This window comes from Oryctolagus cuniculus, chromosome 2 (genome assembly GCF_964237555.1).
Source record: "Oryctolagus cuniculus chromosome 2, mOryCun1.1, whole genome shotgun sequence".
Taxonomy (NCBI): Eukaryota; Metazoa; Chordata; class Mammalia; order Lagomorpha; family Leporidae; genus Oryctolagus; species Oryctolagus cuniculus.
The window spans coordinates 106,270,338-106,288,054 of NC_091433.1; the positions used below are offsets into that span (position 1 = coordinate 106,270,338).

The following is a 17,717-nucleotide window of genomic DNA, read 5'->3' on the forward strand; positions in this document are numbered from 1 at the left end:
AATAACTGTACTAATTTACATTCCCATAGTATATAAGACTTCCTCTTTCTCTACATCCTTTCACAGCATTTATTTTTGTCTTCTTGATAACAACAATTCTGAGGTGAGATGGTAAGATGATATTTCACTGTGGTTTTTGATTTGCATTTTCCTGATGAGAAGGCTGCTGAGCAATTTTTTATGTACTTACTGGCTTTTGGTTCTTTTGAGAAATGTAGGAATCTGAACACAATTGAAACAGACATCAAAAGTCATTTGAAAAATAGAGGCAGGAGCCCAATGATTCATTAATATATCTCAGTGTATTTTACAACTGTTAAAGCACAAATATAATGTATATATGTAATCTATTGAATAAGAAATACATTTAAAAGCAAAATCTGTTTTAGAGACTGATTATAGCAATAGAATTTCTATGGATTATGTATTTTCATATACAATGCATAAATTATTTTACCTTTTTTGCCATCCAATTAGCAATAAAAATTATAAGCACTACAAAAATAACTTTCTTACACAGAAAATATCATTCTCCTTTGTTTTTCAGCAATATCTACCACATCTATTTTGAAGTCATTGTTTTAAACTTTTCTGGAACATTCACGGTGTACACATGTTCGAGCCAGCCTCCCAAGCTAATTGTTTCACTTGTCCGACTCTTTCCTTTCTCTTTAAGGCTGAAATGCACCAGTCCTTGATTTCGTGGACAGCCATTATTTCTAAGACCATCAGAAAGGCTCACTGTGCTGTGCTCCTTTAGGGAGATGGATGTGCCAGGAAACTTAGAAGTTTGTAGAAAATGAAATTAAAAGACAAGTTTATTTTGATGCAAAAAATTTTAAAACTGTGTGGAATCTTGAATCATGCATATTTCCCATGAACTCTTTGAAGATCCCTCATGTAAATGGAAGTCAAACTATTTTATACCAAAATAACTTTATCTTAATTCCACTTAGCAATAGCAATACCAATCCTTCTGTAATGTTAAGCCTCTAGGAAGAATGGCTCTAAGTACTTTCCTCGCATTTATTTCTTCAGTTCCCCGGTGAGGTAGGTCTGTTATTTTACATATGGGGAGACTGAGGCACAGAGAGACTAGACACGATTCCAGAGATGACAGACATGAGCAAACACAGGATTAGAGCTATGGATTGGCTGCACAGCCCACACTCTCAACCACCACGCCTTGTTACCTCCATGCTCCAGGCAATTTCAATATGTAACTTTAAAAATTCAAGCAAATAGCTTTTGTTTTCCAGTTTAATAACTAATGTATTCTGACACCCATCCTGGAGAAAAGCATTTACATCAAGGCTGTAGTTTAGGTCATTAAAAGTGAACGATCCAGAGAATTATCTGAACTAACATGTGTGATTCTCATGAAAGATAAAAGGTGTTTGAGGTATGGTGGGGAGCTTCCAGGCCGGGGCTATGTAAGGCCCATTAAATTATTTGATCTGGCCCTGGCAAGGCACATGGAGGTGAACTCTAAACTCAATAAAACTATAGCAGGCTAATTTTTAAGTTAATAATTGTGTATGGCTGGTGAATGATGCTATAAATATCCAAATGGCCCTTGTCATAAATTGTCTGCCCACCCCTGGTAAATGGTCTAAATACGCACGCCCTCTGCGGTATCTTGCTAGGATTCCAAGAACGATTGTCTTGCAACTATGCAGCAGTGTACATCAATGCACTCAAAGCCCAGACCCTACTGGCATCACATTCCCGCCCCACCCTCCTGATTGACAGACAGCCCTGCAGGTGTACGGTTCTTTCCATCCACGCCCCCTGCAGATTCCACAGTGTTTGGGTTCTAGTTGAAGGATAAACGCAGCATTGCCCATTACTCTGTTTCCTACTGGTTCAAGGAAAATGCCTCTTCGTGCACTTAACATCTTCTAACTCAAATTAACCATGAGCATCAAAAAATCTTAAAGATGTGTCCTTTTTTAAGGTATAAGTTCTTGTGCATCAAGCCTGGCCTCATACTTGCATTGTATACGAGAGCAGCTATAAGCAGCTGCATCCAATTGTGGAAGTGGAAGAAAGAGCACCTCCATGTTGTTTGAATTTCAGAGTCTTCAGGGAGCACATGCCCACAGTTCAACACATAGTCTTAATCCTGATAACCTAATCGCAATTTCTTCTTCCAAACCATGAGCAGGATTTTCACAGAGTTCAATATTTTGAACAATGGCCTTTGTGATCAATTGGATGACACATTCAATTCCTAAAATAGAGTTCTTTCTGACTTGCAGCTTTTCTGAAGGTCAAGGTGCTGAGAGAACAGGCGTGATTTCTGAGTCACCTGCAGCTGGCTTGACCGTTTTTGCAGGCATTAAGTAAAGAAGATTTTTCCAGAATCTTGAGTTATAAGAAAGAGACTTATCAGCCTTCCACTTCAGAAATCTGTGAGATTTCAAAAGCGTTAGTGACTGAGGCAAGAATGTCAAGTCACTAACAGGTGTAAATTCGATTAAGATTATTTTAATTTTCCTTTCCACCAATGCTTCGTGGAGTCCACTTTCAAGTTCATATCTCACTCTATTACACATGTATCTTTTACTTAAGACAATGATGAGTCTTCGGCTCTTTTCTATCAATGAGTGGATTTCGTCAACAACAGCTGAAAATGCAAGACATGTCATATTACTTTAAGAGAATTGAAAGGCTAAGCATGGGAGATAAGTCATTCTGCAGTCTCCTATTTTATATTATTTAACTCTTGACCTCACTGATAAGTTTCTTGTCAAGATAAACTATTTACTCTCAATTTTATATACCTACTAAAGACACATTCCTACATAACAATAATAATGATCTTAGCGCTTATGCATATCACACCTCCTCCTGAATACTTTTTGTTTAATTCATTTAATCATCATAAAGACCCTATTATCGCTCCCAATATGCAGACAAGGAAGCTGAAGTACAGAGTGGTTAAGGAATGTTCTCAGAGTTGCACAGCTAACACATGGCAGCACCAGCACCTGAGCCCAAACAGAGTACGTTGTCCTAACCAGTATACAGTCCTGCTCTCCATCTGCATGGAAGAGCATGCAAAAATTAACACACAAAATAACATTTTTCTTCAAAATATCAGGTAAAAACTAGTTTTGCTTTCTGGGCCATACAGTGTTTGTCACTGATACTTCACTCTTACATTGTTGCTCAAAAGCAGCCATAGAGGACACGCAAACAAATGCCGGTGGTGTGTTGCTGTCAGGGGCCCAGGTCGCACCTCTGGATGACTGCTCACCAGCCCCTGTTCTAAAGCTCTGGGCCTTCACAGAGAGAGCTATCAGTCAAACCTAACTACAACCATACATACACTCTTTCTGTTTGTGTAATAACTACAATGATATATACTTTCAAAATCACTCCTACAAAATAAGGCGAAAACAGTTCAATTGATGTAGAGTCAAACACAAATGCTTTGCACATAACAATATGCAATCTGAGATAGCATAAAAATTGATCATTGCATGCATTTGACAATCTAGCACATTATTCCCTATGAAACACCATTTATTAATAGACTGTAGTATATTTTGTCTAATTAGTAATATTTTCCCCTTCCGATTTATAATATAGGAAAGAACGTACAACTACTTATTTATTGCTGTATCTTCAAAAATTGACACAGAAATGGAATTTAATAAATATTGAATGAATGAGTGATGTAACAATGACACTATTTGTATTTTTCGTTAGCATCAGTGTCCAAAACTTAGCTTGGAATCAGATTTCAAATGTTTTCTCTGGAAGACATCAGAGAAAACACAGAAATATCACTAAATTTGATTGCAACTGTAATTTACTTCAATTTGTGTATCATAGTTGTTTATACTCATATGTAAGTATTAACAGAAACCACTGAATTATACAAGTATAATTTGGTAAGAATCACCAACTTCCTCTTATTTATTCTTTCTAATTTCCCTATTTTCTTTTTTTTAAGATTTATTTATTTATCTGAAAGGCAGAGTTACAGAGAGAGAGGAAGAGAGAGGAAGAGAGAGAAAGGGGGAGAGAGAGAGAGAGAGAGAGAAAGCTTCCAGTTGGAAGCCAGGAGCCTGGAACTCCATCTGGGCCTCCCATGTGGGTGGCAGGGACCCAGGCACTTGAGCCACCTTCTGCTTCTTTCCCAGGCACATTAGCAAAGAGCTTGATGAGAAATGCAACAGCCTGACACTCAAACAAGCACTCAGATGTGATGCTGGTGATGCAGGTGGCGGCTCAAACAGCCATGTGGTAACACTGGCCCCTAATTCTCCTATTTTCTACTTAATCTTCTCACCTGTATTCATACAATAAAGAAGCACTTTCTACTTGGAATTATCCTGTATTTATAGTGTGAACATCACATTTTAAATCCACAGTACAATTCTGCTTACTGCAGTCATTTCTAGATAAATGCTGCAGATTATTGCAACAGGTTCTTGAATAGAAATACCCTGTTTGGGCCAGTGCTGTAGCGCAGTGGGTTAATGTCCTGGTCTGCAGTGCCAGCATCCCATGTGGGCACCGGTTCAAAACCTGGATGCTCCACTTCGGATCTAACTCTCTGCTATGGCCTGGGAGAACAGTAGAGGATGGCCCGAGTCCTTGGGCCCCTGCACCCACATGGGAGACCCAGAGGAAGCTCCTGGCTCCTGGCTTCGGATTGGCGCAGCTCCGGCCATTGTGGCCAATTGGGGAGTGAGCCATCGGACGGAAGACCTCTCTCTCTCTCTCTCTCTCTCTCTCTCTCTTTCTCTCTCTCTGCCTCTCCTCTCTCTGTGTTACTCTTTCAAATAAATAAATAAATAAATCTTAAAAAAAAAAGAAATACCCTCTCCCTTTCCCAAAATTTCAGAGAACCTTGAAGTAGACCAAGAGAAGAGATTATTTGAAGCACCATTCTAAATGTATTTTCTCACTACTGAATTTGTTGCCTTGCCTGGTTACTGCTGGTTTAAGGTTTGTTTATTTTTAAGGATAGCCATCTAAATGGTTAACCAATTCCTTTGTTAAAAGCAAAACATCTCCCCTGATTTTACCCTGGTACTCCTTTTCTTACCTCCTCCAGGCATGACATCCCTTTCAAATATACATAACTTATACCCAAAATGTTTCTCCAACACCCTGGGCAAAATCTCCACAGCAAATGTGTATTCCTCTCCATCTTCGGGTCGACATTCTTTTAGGTAAGACACAAAAGCATCGTATGTTTTTCCATCTAGGAGATAAGGTTGACTGTTTTAATTAGTGTGTGAATAACAGTTTAGGTGAAAATGTCAGTGAAAGTCATAAACAGTGAGTATAGAATCTTTGAAAAAGAAAGGTTAGATACAGCATTGTTAAACCTCAGATGCTAAGCGAAAGAACTAGTTAGCCAAATGTGTTTTTGAGCATTTCCTTTAAGACTCCCATTGTTTGACACTGCAAAGCGATAAAACACACACACACACACACACACACACATACAATCAGGTAATGGAATTTAAAGAAAATAAAAGCCGAAGGAGCACAATTAGGCCCTCACTCCAGCAGTGGGAAGCAAATCTCACCTTGGTTTACTCATCACTCAGTTCTGCCACCATTCCAATTACTACCCCTAAAAGAACCCTCTAGCAAGTGAAGGCAGACACAAAATTGAATGTTTCCACTGAAGAGCAAGAAGAAGCAGTAGAGGTGATGGAAACCTCTGTGCTGTTAGAACCCTGCTATGATACTTTTACATTTTATAGGATATTGTATGTCAAAAGGAAATTTTCACTGATTATGATTGCTCCAATTTAATTCCTAAAAATTAACCAATATTGAAACATTACCTAAATAATAAAGATCATTTTCTTGGGTAACTAAGAAAATTATGTCTTTTTTTATTTATTTATCAAGAGGAAGAGTTAGAGAGAGAGGGAGAAAGAGAGAGAGAGGTCTTCCTTCCTCTGGTTCACACCCAAATGGCCGTAACGGCCTGAGCTGGGCCAATCTGAATCCAGGAGCCGGGAGCTTCCTCCGGGTCTCCCACACGGGTGCAGTGACCCAAGCACTTGGTCCATCTTCCAGTGCCTTCCCAGGCCATAGCAGAGAGCTGGATCCAAAGCGGAGCAGCCAGCGGGACATGACCTGGCACCCATATGGGATGCAAGCACCACAGAGAGAGGCTTAACCCACTACACCACAGCACCAGCTCCCAAAATTCTGCCTTCTAGCTTCATTGGAAATGTTTGAGAAAACAACACAAATAAATGCAACAACTTGAGAAAAGTAGTACCACATTTACAGACAAAAACAGCATAATACAAGCAGAAATAACAAAACTAGCAAACAACAAATCTTGGCCAGAGGACAGTGAGTTATTCCATGCTTTCTGAAAGAAGGAAATTTTGAGTCAGGTCCTAAATATAGAAGTGATGCTAGGAGCATTGGGGTCTGTAGAAGAAAAAGGAAAGTTAGAGGAATGATCTCTCTTTATCCTGTGACAATTGGTCAGACAGCAAAGGAGTTAGCTTCATGCTCGAGTGTATTATTGGAGTTGATGACTTTGCTACTGGGTGTTTTGGAGCCTTTATTAATATCGAGTGGCATGAAACCATTCTAAATTTATGTCCTTTGTACTAGCCACATCATTTATGCCCAACTGCCAAACTCAACATCCTCAACAGCATTCAGGCTCACAAGATAACCAAACTTCTTCAGTTCTTTCTACAGTTTGCTGGTTCAGCAGGTCAAGTCAGAACCTAGTGTTATGTATAGCAATTACTCTTCAGAATTGCATGCACAACAAGGAAAGGGCATTTTGGTAAAAATGGGCTAATTATTTGCATATTGGAGATAGTGAAAGTTAGTAAAAAGTAAGACCAGTTAGACCAGTAAGTAGGTCTGTTGGATAATCCTGTTAGATTTCTGTGAACTATAGCTATCTACTAGTTACAGTAAAAGCTAGTACTTCGATTAGTATGGTCTTTGTGACCGTGATGAACTCAGACACCAAGATGTATGGCAAATGTATAGGCAAATTTTTTAAAAAGACACATTTTTCTCATAATCAGCATAAAACCAATTGCAATAAATGAGCAAGACAGTTCAAATATTAATTTATACTATATATGAAATAGCTTTGATCTTAGCCATGAAAAATTTGATTAATTGCTTTCAAATACTTTATTTCCCTCAATTCTCTTCTTGTGGTGCAAATCTGTTTATTTTTTAAAGATTTATTTGTCTGCTGAGAGGCAGAATTACAGAGAGGGAGAGAAGGAGAGAGACAGAGACAGAGACAGAGAGGGGTCTTCCATTTGCTGGTTTACTCCCCAAATGCCCACAACAGCCAGGGCTAACCAAGGCTGAAGCCAGGAACTCCATCTAGGTCTCCCACATGGGTCTCAGGGGCCCAAGCACTAGACCAGCATCTACTGCCTCTCAGGTACATCAGCAGGAAGCTGGATGGGGAGTATGGAGAAGCTGGGACTCAAAGCCACACTCCAATACGGGACATAGGGGTCCCAAGAGACAGCTTAACCTGCTGCACCAGAAATCTGCTCATTTTGAATCACCATTTATTTTAAATGTAGACCATGAAAGGCTTAGTGACTTTGAAAACTGACAACATAAAGTGTTCAAGGAATCTGAAATCAAATGATATTTATTCTTCTGGTTGTGCAGAAGTGAAGCCACCACAGGGGTCTATATTTGGGAAAAGAAAGAGTCCATCAGACCAATGCTTCCACTATGTGTGTTGACCATGATCTGCTTTTAATTTTTTAAATTAAACTACTTAAATTAAAATTTAATTTTTTTTATTATTTCATTTCCAATCTTTCACAAAGCAAAAGTGAACACACTCTTGGATATTGCAGCAAGGTCGAATTGCTGAATAAGTGTTCAGTTTTGTCTATATAGCTTACTCCTGTCCTTTACATGGACTGCACATGCTCATGGAGCACGCTTCTAATGGAAATGATTTAGAGTGTGTCTTTAAACATCTGTGCACTTGCCCTGCTGAGAATTAGGAAATATGAGCTGCAAAAATTATCTGTGAATCAGGTCAAACACTGCCGGAGAGGAAAAGTACCTTAGCTGAAAATCAGAAGGAAAATGATTAGTCAATGTCCATTTTAAGACAAATGTTGATCTTTGCAAACAGAGATCATTCAGAAAACTTCAGTTATAGATGTCCTGGTTTGTGGAGCATCTCTCCATAGAGAGTCACACACACACACACACACACACACACGCACACACTGGCTCAAAACTAAATTCATTAGCTTTGTTAATTTTACATTATTAGATAGAAAGTTTTAAGTGTAAAAAATGCATCTATAAAAATACCAGAGGATCTATATAATAAGTCCTTTACAACTTGATGATCAGAGAGCCTTTGTAAGTATTTATGATTCCAAATCCAAAAAGCATAAAAGCAAAGATACATTTGAGTAGATTTTTAAAAAAGTCTTCCACACAGTATAGCACTAGAAGCAATGCTAAAAGACAGCCACAATCTGGCAATATTGGCATTTCATATTATAAACAATATATTTACCGCCTTAAAATGTAAATAGCCCCTAGAAACAAGTACGTAAAGAAAAAAACTAAAAGCCATCAGCCCAATGGAATAATAGGCGACTGGCATGAAGAAGTAGGTGGAGAAAAGAAATTCAAGCACATCTTAAGCAAATGAAAAGTTACCAGTGTTCTTATACAATAAGAAAAATGCAAATTAAAACTACTTTGAGATAACAACTTTCACTTATCAGACTGGCAATTATCCAAAAGGCTGTGGGTGAGACTGGAGAACAAAACTGACTCCCATTCCTCGAGGGCAGTAGTCAGTATGGTTGTGAGGTGGGAAAATCAACAGCGTCTATCAAAATAATAGCTGGGTATGCTCTTTGTATTTCTGGACATTCTACTTTGGGGATATATTGTGCACACATGAAACAATGAATGCATAAAGATATATATCACAGCATTTCTATGATAACAACATATTGGAAAGAAACCTGACATCCACGGACATGAGGCTAAATAAAAAGCACTACTTTGACAGAAATAGAATGTTGAACCCTAAAAATTAAAGGAATTCTTTATAAAGTAATGCGGAAGGCTGTCTAAAGTATAGCAAAGTTGAAATTGTCTACATAATAAGGTAAAATTTACTTTTAAAAAGGAGGGGTGGAAAAGGACTCTACATTATTTAGGCAGACATGCTATCAACAAGGGGGTACAGTGAGAATTTCAGACGTGAGACAAGGCTGGCAGGGTAACTTTCTACTCTATAATTTCCTAGACATTTGGGTTTTGAACCGTGTGAAGGCGTTTTCCTACACACATGCGTGCACATATAAACACAGACATATGCACACACATAGAGAAAAACAAAGCAAGAGCAATGAATTAAATTTATTTGTTTGTTTCAGTAATTTTCTTGAAACTTGAGGGCTTCCAGTCCCCTTTAAATATAGGGAAACTGAGGCACAGAGTCACCAGAAAGACATAGTAGTAGATAAAAACTAGGAGGTCTAGGAGACCAGAACCTAGTCTAATGTAGCTAAGTCTTATAGCTTAAGGTTCTTTCTGACATATCATTCAGCTTCCTAGGCCAAAATAATGAGTCATAAAACAATTCAGTTCCATTTAGACAGACTTTATTGAGTGTATGCATCATATTCAACACCTAGATAAAGTACATACAAGGACAACCACATGGACAGTCACTGGGCTCAACCATTCCACAGGCACTTAGGAGGACAGGACAAACAAAACCGAAACAGCTAGAGAGTAACTTTCCACAACACAGAGGTAAGCACAAGGAGAGGTTTCACAAACACTGTTCACAATGGATGCTACACATAGAGCAATTCTTCCATGGAAAACCTCTCCCCTAGATTAAGCAGTAACGTTCCTGTGATCAAACTAAGAGGAAGATTAACACTTCTTTATTGGGTTTCTTAACGAGAGCATAAAATAAGAAGTCCCAGCATTTCGGTAACTGTTACCTGTTAATGTTTCATCTCTTCCCATGAAACGTCTATAAAGCAGAACCAAGTCCACTCTATAAATGACACCCACGATCACAAGGCACACGACTACTACTGAGGTTGAAACGGCTATGATCATTCCTCCAGTGAAGACATGGCCCGGGATATCTGCCCCAGGTGCTAGCAAAGAAAGAGAAAAAGGAAAAGAAAGCGATGAATCAAAGAAATGGTCCCAGTGTCTCCCATGGTCATGTTGCAATAGTCAGTTTCCCTCCTTCACACCAATGCAGCTGTCACTCCAACTGCTTCTACCTTGCACAACATTACTTGGCCTTCCTGCCTTTAGTCTGGAGCCGTGATCTTTCTCCCCCAACTTTTAAAGAATAAACATGTACCCAGGGAATGTCTGAGACCTGCAGGGCAAACACTGTATTGTGTTCCATCAGCACCCGTGGGAAATCAGATTTCTGTGTGTAGCACGGAGGACCCAAACATCCATCTCAGGTACTGGGTTGAGAACAGAAACAGGAGCTTTGACTGACTGAGATTGCCTAGGCTTGCAGCCAGCTTCATCTATTATTTTCTATCAAAGTGAAAACCATGGATGTCCTTGAACCTTGATATCTTCATCTGTCAAATGAAGACCGGAAGAGTCCCTGCTTCAGGGACTTCAGGGCTGGCTCTGTGGCAAAGTAGGCTAAGCCTCCGCCTGCAGTGCTGGCATCCCACGTGAGTGCCGGTTCGAGTCCCGGCTGCTCCTCTTCCGATTCAGCTCTCTGCTGTGGCCTAGGAAAAGCAGTAGAAGATGGCCCAAGTGCTTGGCCCCTGCACCCATGTGGGAGACTCAGAAGAAACTGATGGCTTCGGATTGGCACAACTCCAGCCATTGGAGCCACCTTGGGAGTGAACCAACAGATGGAAGACCTCTCTGTCTCTCCCTCTCTCTGCCTGTAACTCTACCTCTCAAATAAATAAATCTTAAAAAGAGAGAGAGAATCCCTGCTTCACTTACACAGTTTCTACTTGGGGGATTGAGTAAAAGAGGTTCCATATAAAGTCGTGAACAAAGTGCCTGGCACACAGCTCTCAGTTCAGCAAAACTTTGTAGAAAAGTGTCCTTTGGGAAAAAAAGTTACTTCCTAGACTGATTCTTTGTATGCATATTTCCAACAACATGAAATAATACAAAGGAGTGTCAAGAGATAGTTAATTTTTCACAACCATACCATGATGTGGTAACAGCAATGCTGATGAAGTAGTACATTTCCTTCTGGGTTTGCATTTTGTTCCTGCAAGTTTTTGCTTAACTGAGATCACGTGGGAATCACTCTTTGTCTTTTCACATTATATTATGAGCACTTCACCACATCATTAAATTAGAATTCATAATATCCCAGTATTTAAATTGAATGATTTTTTGACATACACACTGTATTGCAATAAAAAATATGCATACACATTTATCCATACTTCTGAATAGATTTGAGGATAGGAATATTTCCAGGTCAAAGCAGACAAGTTTAAAGCCCTTGCTGGGGCCAGTGCTGTGGCATAGCAGTTTAACACCCTGGTCTGAAGCACTGGCATCCCATATGGGCACTGGGTCGAGACCCAGCTGCTCCACTTCCAATCCAGCTCTCTGCTCTGGCCTGGGAAAGCAGTAGAGGATGGCCCAAGTCCTTGGGACCCTGCACCCACATGGGAGACCCAGAGGAAACTTTTGGCTCCTGGCTTTGGATCTGCCCAGCTCCGGCCATTGGGGCCATCTGGGGAGTGAGTGAGCAAGTAGATGGAAGACCTCTCTCTGTCTCGGCTTCTCCTCTCTCTGTGTAACTCTGACTTTCAAATAAATAAATAAATCTTTTTTTAAAAAAATAAGCCTTTGCCAGCTTAGCTAGCACAAGGTTTAGCAATGATTTTTTCCAGCAAAATTAATGCTTAGGATGCAAGTGTGAGCTTGGGCATTTTTCTTCACTGTGAAAGCTGCTTGATAAGGCTGATGAAGTCAGGAAAAGAGCTTAGCACCAAGCCTATCATATACTCACTCATAATCCATATGTCATGAGTGTGATTTGTGGTTTTTGGTTTTTTTTTTTTTTTTTTTTTTTTTTTGTACAGGCAGAGTGGACAGTGAGAGAGAGAGACAGAGAGAAAGGTCTTCCTTTTTGCCGTTGGTTCACCCTCCAATGGCCGTCACGGCCGGTGCGCTACGGCCGGCGCATTGCGCTGATCCGAAGCCAGGAGCCAGGTGCTTCTCCTGGTCTCCCATGCGGGTGCAGGGCCCATGGACTTGGGCCATCCTCCACTGCCTTCCCGGGCCACAGCAGAGAGCTGGCCTGGAAGAGGGGCAACAGGGACAGAATCCAGCACCCCGACTGGGACTAGAACCCGGTGTGCCGGCGCCGCAAGGCAGAGGATTAGCCTAGTGAGCTGTGGCGCCGGCTAATTTGTGGTTATTAAAGTTGCAGGAGTCCAAAGACATTAAACCAGGTGTTCTGGGTGAACTGCAAATGGACACCAGGACAGCACGTAGGAGGCACCTGGTTGTAATTCCTTGGCCTCTCTCTCTTTATTTCTCAACCAAAGTTAAGACACCGTCATCTCTGTGTGTCCCTTTGTAGGTCAGTGTGTGTCTCTGTCTCTCTGTGTCTATCTCCATCCAGTCTTTATCAGCCCTCTCTGTCCGCATTGCTTTGTGTCTTTGCCTGTCTCTATACATTTCTCCCTCTGTCTCTTCTCTCTCTCTCGCTCTCATTTTCTCTCTCAGTCTCTATCTCTATTTCAGTCTCTTGTTCTCTGCCTTTCTCTGCATACACATGTCTCTCTTTTGTCTCTGTGTTTCTATATCTGTCTCCAGGTATGTTTGTCTCTCTCCCTTTCTCTCTTTATTTCTGTCTCTGTCTCTATGTACATATGTCTCTATCCTATGTATGTGTTTCTCTCTGTCTGTTTCCAAGTGTGTTTATCTATCTCCCTTCCTTTCCATCTCTTAGATCCCAACTTTTCCTTCTATATCCAGGGAATTGATATCCAAGCCTGGTAATGAGCAGTGACAATGGGAAAAAAGAGTTTTTTGGCTCCAGACAAAGCCACAAAAGTCAACAGCTATGAACTGCATTGTTTTTTGGTAGAGGATGGGTTGGGTATACTTGGAACACCCCCATTAATTGTGCACTGAAAAACATCAAGAACCTATGGGTCAGAACCATTAGTTGTGTATCTGCACTATACAGGGGCTGCCCAGGGCTGGAGCCCTCAGTAATCTTTGTTGAATCAATGGCCACACCAAAAGGTCCCTTGACCCCAGGGCCCTGCTAAGATAGGCTGGAAGTTCAATTAAACCCAATCCTATACTGGCCTGCAGACTTTCTCCAGTGTGTTCTGGGTGTGAAAGGTTGAGTATGCAAGGAATGCTCTGAGTGCCTCCCCACAGCCCTCACCCACAGTCAGCTGCATCCCTGAGCCTAGCCTGCCTCATGCTCTGATATTCTGGTCTCTATCTGGGATTGGATCATGACTGTGACAGCAAATGCATCAACTCTGTGCTTTCATTCTCCACCAGGGATCGCGACACAGGAGTCCAGCAAAGGCTGAACACCAGCTCTGCCGCTGAATGCTGTGGCACAAGGCGCATTGCTTCACCTCTGCAGAGCTTGGTCTTGGTGTAGGAGAGGAGGAAACAATGATTTCATGGGACCCCACAGCAGCAACATGCTAAGTTTCCACAATTGCCTACAAATAAAACTTGTGCACCTTTTTTCAACAAGATGTAGCTGTTTGTGTCTATGCCTCCTTCGCTGACCGCAGTGCAATTATATGAGAAATTTAGATTGTTTTCGTTGACATTCTCAATTCTCAATATCTTTGAAGCGTACCATTTGCCTTCTGAAGTCCTATAAGAGAGGAAAATAATTTAGCAACAGGCTGTGTTCATTGCCAGCAAAGGTACTCACAAAAGGGCAATCGTGTGTTTAAATACTCAAAGGCTTCCACCATGTTGACCACATCAGGTATTCCCTTTCTGTAGGAATTTTCAAAGTAGAGTCTTCAATGAGATTCGTGCATCTCTGAGACAACAGAATAGACAGAAAGAGTCCTCCTGAGACTACCTGGAGGACAGGGCTATCAATGACCAAGGAGGAGAATGATGCTGGGTGAAAGAAAATATCCTCCCCTAATTATGTTTCTGTTTTTAAAAGATTTATTTTATTTATTTGAAAGGCAGAGTCACAGAGAGTGAGAGAAAGAGAGACAGAGATGTCCATCCACTGGTTCACTCCGATATGGGAGTGCCTGCAACACAATGCTGGTCCTTCTTGAATTTTTTTTTTCCACAATACTTCCCATCTCACTCCTCGAAGTTCTTCCCAGAATGCAATTTTCACTAACTGTGACAAAACTGTAAATTGTTAAGCGTAGATACAGATTCACATCGATTCTGTCCACGCAATTCTAAATATCACTCTTATTTTGTTAAGCCTTAAAAAGAAAACATAATTGGGCCAGCGCCGCGGCTCACTAGGCTAATCCTCTGCCTTGCGGCGCCGGCACACCGGGTTCTAGTCCCGGTCAGGGCGCCGGATTCTGTCCCGGTTGCTCCTCTTCCAGGCCAGCTCTCTGCTGTGGCCAGGGAATGCAGAGGAGGATGGCCCAAGTCCTTGGGCCCTGCACCCCATGGGTGACCAGGATAAGTACCTGGCTCCTGCCATCGGATCAGCACGGTGAGCCGGCCACAGCGCGCCAGCCGCAGCGGCCATTGGAGGGTGAACCAATGGCAAAGGAAGACCTTTCTCTCTGTCTCTCTCTCTCACTGTCCACTCTGCCTGTCAAAAATAAATAAATAAATAAATAAATAAATAAATAAAAAATTGACACCTCCAGCACATGGGAAATACCAGTTAGGCTATTCAGGAGAGTGAGAAATGGACTTGATATAACCACTACATCAAGCTCTCTTCTCAAAGGATCTGAGCCATCCAATCATTTGTAGGAGGCAACGCTCATGGTGTCCACTTAGCCTGTGAGTGACAGACTCTGAGAGTCTGTGGTTATCAGCACAGCTAGCTCTGGTTCCCATATGTCTGCTTACATATATATCTCCTAACAATAGGTTTCTCCAGTGCCTGGGACATGAAACCACACGGTAGCACTCAAAGTCTCAAATATATCATAGAACGTAATTCTGTTCATATATCAGAAATAGTCATCCAAAAATGCCATCTAGCACAAATGAAAATCCAGAATAAGACACAAAAGCTACCGAGAAGCTAAAACTGATGGCATATAGACTTTACATACCCAACTCCAAAGACCTATCTCCCTGCTCCCATAGCTTTCATTCTTTTCTAAGAAGTTTGACTTGGGTGATTGTATTAAACTCAGGGCTCCTGGCTTCAGTTACACCCATGGCCAGCCATTGTGGGCATTTGGGGAGTGAGCCAGAGGAAGGGGGCACCCTCTCTCTTTCTCTCTCTATAAACAAATAAACAATTTTGGTGAGTTTGTCTTCTATCTTTCCAAATATTATAAATAGACCCCTGGAAGGGGAAATGAAAAACTTCAATGGAGGACAGTTCTTGGGAATGAGATACACTTCCAGGAGAGCAACACAATGCCCTGAATTCAACATTTACTGGGCATGAATCACATGTTTGCTCCTTCCCAAGGAGCAGACCTAACAGTGTAAAGAGCTTATAGACAAATGCCTGCAAGAACTGAGACATTCCAGCATGTTGGTGACAAAGAATGTACCCAAAATATGTGGAAAGTAGGAAGAAAACCTCAACAGTGAAGCTACAGTGATATATACTCACTAGACCATGAGTAGTGCTATTGGATAATTATTAATAATTACAGTATGATCCAATATCATTCAGAGAAGTTTGAATGGCCATTTGTTTTGTATGTTTTGCTTTAAGAAGTCTGGTCATTCCTTAATAGAAGAATACAAGCTATCAAAATGTAAATACACATGTGTCATTTGGAACTTCTTTTGGCCCTTAGCAGGGAAAAAATCCACAACATTTATAAAAATCCAAAATACTAGAATAGGCAATTAGTGTAATGGCTAAGACACCAATTGGGATGGACACATTCCATATCAGAGTGCATGGGTTCCAGTCCCAGGTCTGGCTCCTGACTCCAGTTTCCTGCTAATGTGCACCTTGGGAGGCAGCAATAATGACTCAGCTAAGTGAGGTTATGCCACTAATGTGGCAGATAAAGACTGCTTCCCCAGCTCCTGGTTTCAGCCCAGGCAGCCCAGTCCCAGACATTATACAACATTTGAGGAGTAAGCAGATGATGGGAGCTCTGTCCGTCTCTTGCCTCTCAAGAAAAAAAAAAAAAAAAAAAAACCTCCCCCCAAAAATATGGCTTAAGTGATTTCTCATATATAAGAAGCAAAATAAAATCCCCCATCACCTCAGATCCTTACTGGCCAGAAGCTACTTTTGCAAGATGAACTCTCATTGATTTTCTCATGGGTCCTCTATCTCTAACTCAGATCCTGGCAAAGTTTTCTGCATCAACCTAGGGTATGGCAATTATGCTAATAAAATACATAGATTATAATCATAATTAAAAAAACCTAAAACACCACATCAGTGACTCAGAACCCCATACACATTACCACATATGCATAGGATATGAAAACCATGTATACATGTTATGAAAAACATTCCATGATATCTACCATATTGCGCATAGGCATACCTAGTTCTCATTCCTTCCTCTTCATGTACATTGGGGTCTGATCCATTTTCTCTCCAGAAGTTCCAGTAAAGCTGATCCTTTTCATTCAGCAGAGCGGAGCAGTTGAGCTGTACATCTTTTCCTGGGTAAAAGTTGACAACCAAAGTTGTGACTTTATAGAAATCCAGATTTCCCAAAAGGCTTAAATTAATATAATCATTCCATGTTAACCTAATATAAAACATAGGGTTGCATCCCATAAAGAGAAGAGGAAGGCCTTAATTTTATTTAAAAATAATAATAAAATGGAAGAATTAGGAGCTATTTTATTTCTCTTTAAATGTTAATTTTTATATCCATTATTAAAACTTAGGGTTTATTTCCTTTTTAGTATACAACTAACAGGTAGTGTCAGGCCAATATTCTTACTACAACTTCCAGAAAAACAAAATGGATAAGTCAAAAAATATCAATAAAATTAAAAACTTAAGATATACGCAGAAAATGTGGACAATAATCAATAGAAAAATACACAATATAAGCAGAACCAGAGATTGTTCTAGATTTAACAGATAATGACTAGGCCGGTGCCGCAGCTCACTAGGCTAATCCTCCTCCTTGCGGCGCCGGCACACCGGGTTCTAGTCCCGGTCAGGGCGCCGGATTCTGTCCCGGTTGCCCCTCTTCCAGGCCAGCTCTCTGCTGTGGCCAGGGAGTGCAGTGGAGGATGGCCCAAGTGCTTGGGCCCTGCACCCCATGGGAGACCAGGAGAAGCACCTGGCTCCTGCCATCCGATCAGCACGGTGCGCCGGCCACAGCGTGCCAGCCGCGGCGGCCATTGGAGGGTGAACCAACAGCAAAGGAAGACCTTTCTCTCTGTCTCTCTCACTGTCCACTCCGCCTTTCAAAAAAATATAAAAAATAAAATCAAAATAAAAAAAAAACAGATAATGACTTTGAATTACTATTTGAAAGACAATAAATAAGTTGAATAAGTCAATGAAAAGGTGGGCATTATCAACAATGAGGAACAATATATTTAAAATGAATGTT

General features: G+C 40.9%; 1 protein-coding gene across 2 annotated transcripts in view; it reads right to left on the bottom strand.

The window, feature by feature from the left end:
• Positions 1 to 283: 283 nt before the first annotated feature.
• The window catches only part of IL18R1 (interleukin 18 receptor 1), a 48,036-nt gene continuing 30,602 nt past the window's right edge, over positions 284 to 17,717 (bottom strand). The window contains exons 7-11 of one of the 2 annotated variants that reach the window (XM_008252716.4): positions 16,686 to 16,806; positions 13,725 to 13,864; positions 9,990 to 10,151; positions 5,066 to 5,224; positions 284 to 2,629 (exon numbers count right to left, since the gene is read on the bottom strand). In XM_008252716.4, coding sequence (XP_008250938.2) covers positions 2,274 to 2,629; positions 5,066 to 5,224; positions 9,990 to 10,151; positions 13,725 to 13,864; positions 16,686 to 16,806 — 938 coding nt within the window. In that variant the 3' untranslated portion in view covers positions 284 to 2,273. 2 annotated transcript variants of the gene reach the window in all.